Source organism: Tenrec ecaudatus, chromosome 1 (genome assembly GCF_050624435.1).
Source record: "Tenrec ecaudatus isolate mTenEca1 chromosome 1, mTenEca1.hap1, whole genome shotgun sequence".
Lineage (NCBI taxonomy): Eukaryota > Metazoa > Chordata > Mammalia > Afrosoricida > Tenrecidae > Tenrec > Tenrec ecaudatus.
The window spans coordinates 42,659,912-42,669,004 of NC_134530.1; the positions used below are offsets into that span (position 1 = coordinate 42,659,912).

The 9,093-nt window shown below is 52.4% G+C and overlaps 1 protein-coding gene across 1 annotated transcript; it reads right to left on the reverse strand.

The window, feature by feature from the left end:
- Positions 1 to 3,464: 3,464 nt before the first annotated feature.
- AKR7A2 (aldo-keto reductase family 7 member A2) lies at positions 3,465 to 9,025 on the reverse strand. The gene is made up of 7 exons (XM_075551409.1): positions 8,689 to 9,025; positions 7,031 to 7,218; positions 6,792 to 6,896; positions 6,019 to 6,115; positions 5,712 to 5,811; positions 5,053 to 5,182; positions 3,465 to 3,882 (listed from the first exon to the last, which is right to left on the reverse strand). The coding sequence occupies exons 1-7, from the start codon at positions 9,008 to 9,010 to the stop codon at positions 3,721 to 3,723; spliced, it is 1,104 nt and encodes a 367-aa protein (XP_075407524.1). The 5' UTR covers positions 9,011 to 9,025; the 3' UTR covers positions 3,465 to 3,720.
- Between the last annotated feature and the right edge of the window lie 68 nt (positions 9,026 to 9,093).

Here is a 9,093-nt window from a genome sequence, read left to right on the forward strand (position 1 = left end):
GGTGTCATGGGTTAGGCATCTTCCTGCTATTACAGAAGGCTGAGGCTTTCTGCTCTGGTAAAAACGTACAGCCTTAGCAACCAGGGGGCAGTTCAGCTCCATCCCACAGGGCTGCTCTGGGTCCGAAGGGACTGGACCGTATGAGTCCCTGGTTTCAGGGCTCCAGGTTCTGTCTGGGCTTCCCAAAGGCCTCAGACCCCCTCCCTTTGGAGTGAGATTTATAAAGAAAACTGTCAGCCTTGAATTCTATATTTGAGTCAAAATATCTTTCAAGCATAAAGGCAAAATTTGGACCTGTTCACACAAAGGTTGAGAGGATTCATAAATAGCAAACTTTCACTATAGAAACAATTTTTATAAACAAGGTCTTCAGGCAAAAGGAAACTTGAATCTACAGACATCTAAACTGAAGTGTGTTGGAATGGTAAGTGTGGTTAAATAGAGAGTACAGTACTTTGTTCCCTCTTCATAGTTTCAAACTGAGTTTCTTATAAACCTACATTAAATCAAATGGCCCATCAATCCTACTCCCAGTGAAGTGAAAACCTATGCTCGCACAGAAGCTTATTGGCAAGTAGAGACAGTGGCTTTATTTGTCCTGGGAAAGAACTGGAAGCAAGGCACTGCCCCTCAGCTGGATAAACAACCTTGCTTTAGCCTCATACTGGACCAACCATGACACACGCCATAACATGATGGACCTCGGGTGTGCGGAAGACCCCAGACTTCATATACTGCATGCGACATGGTCCCATTTCTACATTTCTGCAGAGCTGACACCAGAGACAGGAAGCAAATTGGGTGTGGGACCCAAAAGGTCATTTCTAGATGGCTTGTCTAGTCTAACAGGTCCCGCGAGAAGACTAGATGAGACTATGCAAATAATGTGCTTCTGACCCACCAAGGGGATTGGACAGCTTGCTGATAATGCAAATAAGGATCATGGGACATATAGGAGAGGGACCATGCAAATGTGCGTGGAACCATTACAAGGGGATTGGTCAGTTTGGCCATCCCCCTAGGCTTAAAATGATCCATCCCAGAGGCGTGAGAAAAGCTGAGTTGTGCCCTTCTTTCTAGGGTTTAGGGCTCCTGTACCGGGAGCCTCCTGGGAAGATCCAGGAGGCAGTTCTAACATTGGAGACAGTGAGGAACGACAGAAATAGTAGCTGAACCAGGCGAGTTAGGGGACACTGGGTTGCCTCCAAACCTAGAGAGAGCTTTGTGCCTTTGGGCAGGTTTGTTGTAGGAGTTGTAACACCACGTACTTACTGGCAGAGCTAATGAATTTTGTTTAGTTACCTGATCAGGAGGTGGGCTGGTCCAAGAGGTCAAAAGGGCCAAGGGCCAGAGAGAGACCTGTTTCAGCTGAGAACCTATTTTGATTCAAGATCTGTATCTTGAGTCATGTCTGATGCTGAATTGTAACCCGTTACTTCTCTAATAAATCCCATAATCATAAGTACAGTCCTGGGTGGTCTTTACAACGAATCATCAATGCGAGCAGAGAATGTTCTAGGAGAGACAGGTGATGTCAGACTTGGTGAACATTTTGGAGTTCAGTGGTCTGACCTCCACTTCACAGGGCTCAGCCTTCAGGTGATATTGATGGGAATTCCCCTCCCTCTTGGGAAGACATCAGACTCCCTGTAGTTCTCTCCAGGTGCAGATCGCTGTGATTTGGATATGCATTTTCCTCAAGAACAATTCTAACGTTTTTGGTTTAATACCCATTTGTGTATCTGCAATAGTTGGGTTGCCTTGTTTTTTCCCTCAATGCCTTACATAGTCTTGAGACAAGTCCCTTATCAGACACATGACCTGTAAATATCTTCTCCCATCTGTGGGTTATCATTCCACTTTCCTGAACTTTCATAGTTTGATATACATTTTTTTATTTTATTGCTTGTGTTTTGGGTGTTATATCTAAGAAGCATCACAATCTACTCCACCATCATGAGGTCGTCCTTTCTTATACATTTTCCCCCTAAGATTCTTATTATTTTGGCTTACATGAGATCTTTGATCCATTTTTAGTTAATTTTTGTATCTAGTGTGAGGAAGGGATCTAACACGAGGCTTTTTGTATGTAAATATTTAATTATGCCAGCATCATGTAAAATATTCTTTCCCCTCTTGAGTTGTCTTGGCATAATTCTTCAGTTGTGCAGGATTTGTCTGGGGACTCTCCATTCCATTCCACTCTCTGTTCATATCACAGTACCATATTGGGTTGATTACTGCAACTTTTGCATTGAGAAGTGTGACTCCTCAACTGTTCTTCTTCCAAGAGCATTCTGGCTAGTCTGAATACCTTAAACTTCTATATGAATTTTAGGATCACGTTGCCAGTCTCTATGTATAATTTTAAAAAGCCAGCTCCCATTCAGATAGAGATTGTATTGAACCAACAAGTAGGTCAATTTGCAAGGTAGGTTACTATTTTCAGCAATTCAACTTCAGGGTGGTTGTTTGTGCAACAACAAGTGATACACCACCCCTCTTGAGGAGCATCCATTTTGCTGTGGAAGAGGACAGAGGAGGGTGACTTATTTCTATAAAGAATAAGCATTATCCATACCTTATCTGCCTCTGGCCATCAGTGGATAGAGTCCTGGTAGCTTAGTGGGGTATGTGTTAGGCTGCAAACTGCAAGGTCAGCAGTTCAGAACCATGAGCCTCTCCACCAGAGATGAGGATATCCTGCCCCAGTCCCTTTGATCACTCTGAGACAGAAGACCCCTCCCAGGTCTGGCTGCTATTTGCCCCACTCTGTTCAGGCCAGGACTGACTGAAAGCAACGGTTCTCAACTAGTGGGTCTCAACCCCCTTAGGGGTCAAATGACCCTTTCACAGGGGTCACCCGATTCTTAACAGTAGCAACGTTACAGTTATGAAGTAGCAACAAAAATATTTTTAAAAATAATTTTATGGTTGGGGGGAGTCACCAGGAGGAACTCTATTAAAGGTCACGGCATTAGGAAGGTTGAGAACCTCTGGACCTGACCTGAGATTTTTCTTCTGCTCAGAGCCAAGTCTGAGAAGCTTATGAATGTCAATCAGACAAAAGGCTTCAGCCACAGGCGAGCAACAACACGGAGATTGTTGAGAGGGGGTGGAAGAGCTCAAATGTCCCACCACCTCCTGGGAGATTTGACTTTCCTCTTTGCCGATGCTTTTAATTTTTGCTACAACGGTTCCATTTCTAGGCGTGGACATTTGTGAGGACATTCTTCCTCAGGGTGCACAGCCCTCTTCTATCTTACTCAGGAGCGGAAGCACTCAGGAGATCTCAGGCTCCACCACGGAAAGGTCAGGCCGGCATCAAGAGAAACAACTGAGTAAACCGTGTAGCAGCCAGACGGTGTGCCCAGAGACCCCCCTCCCCCTCCAGCTCTTAGTTCTGCCCCTCCCTCAGAAAGCTCCTAGGCTCGATGGGGAATGAGTTTAAAGCAGCAACGGAGAAGAGGTCCTGGGGTCCGCTCCAGGCCTGGGCTATTGCCAGGCCCAAGGACTATTTTATTCAGACCGGAAAAGCCCAAGTGGAGCTCAGCGCTCCGCCTCGGTCTTTACACAGTGTGAAGACAACCGAGGGCCAGGCAGGAGTCTAGAAAAGTAACTCATGGTTCAAGTCACGCTGAGTCAGCTTAAGGCAAAGACCAGCCAGAGGGAGGGAGAGGACAAGGAGAATCCCCTTGGCAGCTCCAACCACGCTGGGACCTAGCGGAAGTAGTTGGGACATTCGTGGGCAACCAGGTGCCAGGCTCGATCAAAGGCGTCCACGACAGCAGGCTCCAGGGCTCCTTCCTCAGTTGCCGCCAAGTTCTGCTCCAGCTGCTCCAGGCTGGACATGCCCAGGATGACCGCATCCCCGTGGGCACCCTGCAAGGGACACAGCCGGGCTCCAGCACGCTGCTGCTACACAGCAACCTCGGTCACACACCACCCCCAACCCGCCCTGCCAGGGCCAGGCCCTGGTGTGCCCTTATGCCCTGTAGCGCCCCAGAAGGAAGTGAAGGTGCCTCAGACAGTGGTCATTATGGGATCCTAAGCCCTGTAGTCTTCTCCCCGCTGTCACACTGCCTCATCCTCACGTAAACCTGAGCAGAGGGCCCAGCTCTCCCCCTCAGCAGCTGTGGAGACTGGGCAGTGGCTTAACCTCTCTGGGACTCAATCTACTTTGCAAGGTGGTGATGTGAATGCAAAGTCGCCTAAAGCACTCAGCTAGAGAGCCCGGGTGGCGTAGAGGGTTACACGTTGGGCTGCTAACCTCAAGGTCAACAGTTCGATGCCACCAGCTGTTCCACGGGTGAAAGCTGAGGCGCTCTGCTCTGGTGACGATCTAGAGTCTCGGAGACGCTGGGGGGCAGTTCTACGCTGTCCTGTGAGGGGGCTAGGAGTTGGGACGGACTAGATGGCAGTGAGTTTCTGAGAAAGCACTGAGCTCCCACGGACTGAGCTCCTACTGGACACCAGACTTGACGTCACATGTGTCAGGCTGAAGTTGGAGGAAACCTGGGACACTAGGAGAGAGGGATACCCCAACTCCAACTGAAAGAGGAGGGAGACTAGTGGGTTTTGAAATCAAACTGGTGTTTGATTTTCCACCCCCTTAATAGCCGTGAGGACTCCCGTTTCCTTATTGGTAAAACTGGGAGCATCAGATTTCCTAAGGCCTAAGTCATAATGAAACCCAAGTTTGTAAAGCCTTTAGAAAACTCCCAAGGACAGTGGGAGAGCTGCCCAAGAGAACTGCCAAGAGAGAAATTTCACAAGAGAGAAAACGGTTCAAAAACTTCACGAAGAAGAGCGGGGAGGGAGGGGAAAAATGAGGAGCTGATACCAAGGGCTCAAGTAGAAAGCAGGTGTTTTGAGGATGATGATGGCAACATATGTACGAATGTGGTGGACAACACAAATGATCTATGTACGGACTGTGAAAAGAGTTGTATGAGCCCCTAATAAAATGATTAAAAAAACCAAACTTCACGGAAGGGTGTTTCTGTTTCCCTAAAAAGGCCGACTCTAAGCTTCCAGGGATGTCGGACTTACCTGGAGCTGGGAGTGGTGGTACATCCACCGCAAGGCCGCCGAGGTCATGCTTGGGGTGCTGGGCCCGTAAGCCGCCTGCAGAGCCTTCTCTACCAGCGCAATGGCCTCGAAGTGGTGCTCCTTCCAGAAGCTGGGCAGGTGGGGAGGGCGGGAGAGAGGTCAGTACTGGGCGGAGGAGGTCACCACAGTGACTAGAGCCCAAGAGCTAAGCAGAGGAACAGCTCCACCCTAAGCCCTGCAGTCCGGAAGGGCCAGTGGCTGCTCTGGCAGGGGTGTTCCTGCTTTCTGGGCATCAGGAATGCCTAGCATGCTGACTCTTGTCCCAGGGATGCTGCTGACATCTCTGGTCCTGAGAATTCAGAGCACCTGCCCTAGTTTACCTAGAGAAGCAAGGGCAGCTAGACAGGTGACAGGGCCAGGCCCACGCTCAAGCCAGGGGTTTTCCTTTTGAGATCCAAGACCTGGAGACTTGACATAGGTCTAGAGAATGCTCATTCCCATGCCAAGGCACACAAAAGGGGAATAAGCTCCACGGGGCTTGGGAATTCCTTTAGGAATCAAGCGTGGTCAGCCTAGACCCCCTAGTAAATAGCCCAATGTGCTTCCCTTTCAGAAAAAGGGTCTCCCTCCCATCCTGATGCAGATATACACCAGCTCACCGATTCCTGTAGGTCTCAGCCCAGCTATTCCCAAAGAAGCGGCCCACAGGCTGTCTTCCGTCCTTGTCCTCATACTTGTACTTGCCAGTCAGCAGGCCCCCTGCAGGAAGGCTGCAATCAGTCCCCTGCCAGACCCTGCAGCTCTGGGCTGGGGCAGAGGGAGGGACCAGGAGGGATGGAGGCCATGGTCCAACATCCTGTCAAAGCCCTCCCTGCTTCCCAGGCCCTGGGCTGGGCACCCACTGGGTCAGCAATGTCCACCCCTCGCCCCCAGGAGGAGAGTCTTCTCCACCCACAGCCTCCATACCAGCCAAAGGGTTGTAGGCGTAGAACCTCAGTCCAAAGTGCCTGAGACAAGGGAAGAGTTCTGTTTCCACCTGGCGCGTGGTGGCGTTGTACATGCCCTGCAGGTAGAGGGGCCAGCTGGAGAAGATGGAAGTATCCAGAAGAACCCCAGCTTTACCCATAGACAACGCCCAGTGAGAATTTGCACAGGATTGCAGCAATGATTTCTAAAATGGGGATCAGTGATAGGGTTGTACAACCTGAAGGATGTCATCAAGGTCACCGAATTGTACAGGAAGAAATTGTTGGGTCGTCATTGGTTTGCTTTGTGTATTTTCACATATACAGAAAAAACAAATCTTAACAAAAAGTTAAAAATCCCTAGTGTTGGGAGGGGTTGAGGAGTGAGTGTTGGCTCAGGAGGAGAAAACTGGCCTGGGTTTGTTCCAGACACCTGTGAGCAGCAACTCGCAGTCTTGCCACCAAGAGACGTCATATGTAATCAACTTTGAAAAAACAGAAAGGGTGAAGTTTGTGATCACAGTAGGTGCGCAGAAATGCCTGCTGAATGAATGAAGACGTGGTGTTTGAGGCCGAAGACTGTTCCAGGCTGAAGAGTGGCTGAGGCCGGAAGGAAGGGGCCAGGAGAGTGCTGAGACAGGGAAGGGAGGCGGGGCGGAGCTTGTTGCTGTCAGCCTCTGAGGAACTCAGACTTTATCCTGAGGGCCCCACGGGCCTCTGCAAACTACAACAGGGTGGGAAGCCCTGGAGACAGACCCCTGGCCCCGGCCTCACCTGGTACACCGTGGGCAGGATCCAGCCATGGTTCTTGCAGAGGGTGCAGATCTCGGCCACCTCCCAGGCAGAGTAATTGGAGAGGCCAAGCTCCAGGAACTTGCCCTGCGAGGGAGAGGCCGTGTGCAGTCAGCAGCCACCCCGTCACAGACCAGGAAGCCAGGAAGGGGCAGGCCGGTGGCAGGCCTGGGTGCTGGGTCTGCGCCCAGCTCCTCCCGGTGCTTAGTGGCTGCCCTCACCTCCTGGTGCAGCTGGTGGCAGGCGCGCAGAGTCTCTTCCACAGGGGTGCTGTGGTCGGGCGCGTGCAGGTAGAAGAGGTCCACCCGGGCACACTGCAGCCGCTTCAGGGAAGTCTCCAGTTGGGACCGGACACTGTCGGGCTTCAAAGACTTCCCATCCCAAGGGTTGGCCTTGGTGGCAATTTTCACTTGGAAGAAAATATGATGGTTAAGAGATTCATTAACATCACTTACTAGCTGCGTGACTCTGGTTAAATTACCCAAGTTCTCTGAAGCTCAATTCCCTAGTCTGTGCATGTGTAAGAATCCTGGTCCTGTTCCCAGAGGGCGGTCCTGAGGATTCAGGAATGCCTTATGTGTAATAGCTCAGATAAGGTGACCAGATTTTAACATTGGTAAAGCTGGACACCACTGGTAAAACTCATATCCTGGCAAAACAGCCACATGTCAGCCGAAAACCGTATACCCTAGCTTGTCGTGCATTCTTTCCAAAAGTTGGGAGTTTTTTAAAACGCCGCGGGATGCGGGAAAAATTGTTAAAAATTGGGACTGTCCCGCCAAAAGTGGGATGTCTGGTCACCTTAATCATGGTCACTAGTATTCACTACCCAGCTGAATGTCTCGGCTGGGCACTAGAGGCCGAGTTCTTGGTGCTGACTGACCATGACAGACCTGCCACATGGAGCTTGAGGTCCACAGGGCACGCGGCATGGGATGGGCAGTGGAGAATGCACAGTGTCTCAAAGGAGAGAGGCGGCAGACCCCTGGGATACCCAGGCTCCAAGCATAAACTCCAAAATGACGCCCAGCTGACAAGGTGGGGTGCACATCCAAAAGCCTCAGGACCCCTCAACTTTGGTTCAATCGCACTCCTGGCTGCAAGCTTCCTGGGGTGGGTTAGGTTACATCCTCCACTACTAGGACTAGTTGCCATCAAATTGACTCCAACTCATGGAGACTGTCAGAGGAGAACTGGGCTCCTCCGGGATTTCCATTTCCATAGCTGACTTGGTGGGAGCTGACTGCCAGGGCTTTCTTCGGAGGTGGTGCTGAGTGGACTTTTCTGTTAGCAGCCAGACATGATAAGTGCCTGCAGTACCCACCTAGAGCCCAACACACAACGGATGGAAATGCCTTTCTGCCAGTCATGTGCTCACAATCCCCTCCCCCACCCTGCGCCCTGCCCCGTAAGAGAACAAGAGGTTAAGAGGTTCTGCCAGCTGAGCAGGGCAAAGTCTGGTGGTGAAGGGCAGCGATGAGAAAAAGAAGTGGGTAGATCTCCCAGCCACTGCAAAGACTTGAATAGTCCTTGCAGTCCCCAGAGGGCGCAAGCAGTTCAGGGGCCAATTGGAGATGGGAACATCTGGGGGTCAGTTATGGGCACCTGGCAGCTGGAGGCGAGAGGGGGCTCCAAAAATGCAAGCAGGTGGGAAGCAGGTGGGGTAAGGCTTAGGAGGGAGTGCAGGGAAGGTGGTCAGCATCGTCCGGCTGTTCGGTGCGGACTGTGCACCCGACCTGTGGAGGCAGGGGCGCGGGTTGTTCCGACGCGCCCCGGGAGCAGGGCGCCCTGTCCGTCCTGATTGTGGGGCGGGTGCACGGCCGCTCGGGGGCAGCGCCAGCAGGAAGGTCAGGGCCCGAGATGGGGCTCCAGGCGTTACCTTTGCAGTCACCGCCGCCCAGCCGAAGCCCCAGGCCGCCCAGGATGCTCTCGGACTGGCCGTCGCTGTACATGAAGGCCGTGTCCAGCTCGGTGTGGCCGCGCTCCAGAAAGGCGCGCACGGCCTCAGCGCTGGAGGGCGCGTCCATGCGGCGCCCCATCTCCATGGTGCCCAGCACTGTGGCCGGCCGGGCCAGAGGGCTCGCGGGGGCCCGCGGCGGCGGCGGCCGGGCCATGGCGACAGTACGGACGGCGAGCGGCTGCGAACGACGAGCGCAGCGGGCAGCCGCGCGAGCCACAGCGCGAGACACAGCGCCCAGCATGAGGATGGCGCCTGCGCGCTGGGGCGCCCCGGGCCCCGCCCACCAGCGTCCGGGGCGGGGCGACCGGCGGAGGCCAGGGAACG

Bases quoted from the DNA above. Each gene is read 5' to 3' on its own strand.
- AKR7A2 (XM_075551409.1), bottom strand. From the start codon at position 9,010: ATGCTGGGCGCTGTGTCTCGCGCTGTGGCTCGCGCGGCTGCCCGCTGC. The intron at 5,812-6,018 runs GTATGGAGGCTG...GCCTTCCTGCAG, and splicing joins CGCCTACAACCCTTTGGCTG to GGGGCCTGCTGACTGGCAAG. The intron at 3,883-5,052 runs GTAAGTCCGACA...TGTCCCTTGCAG, and splicing joins ACCACCACTCCCAGCTCCAG to GGTGCCCACGGGGATGCGGT.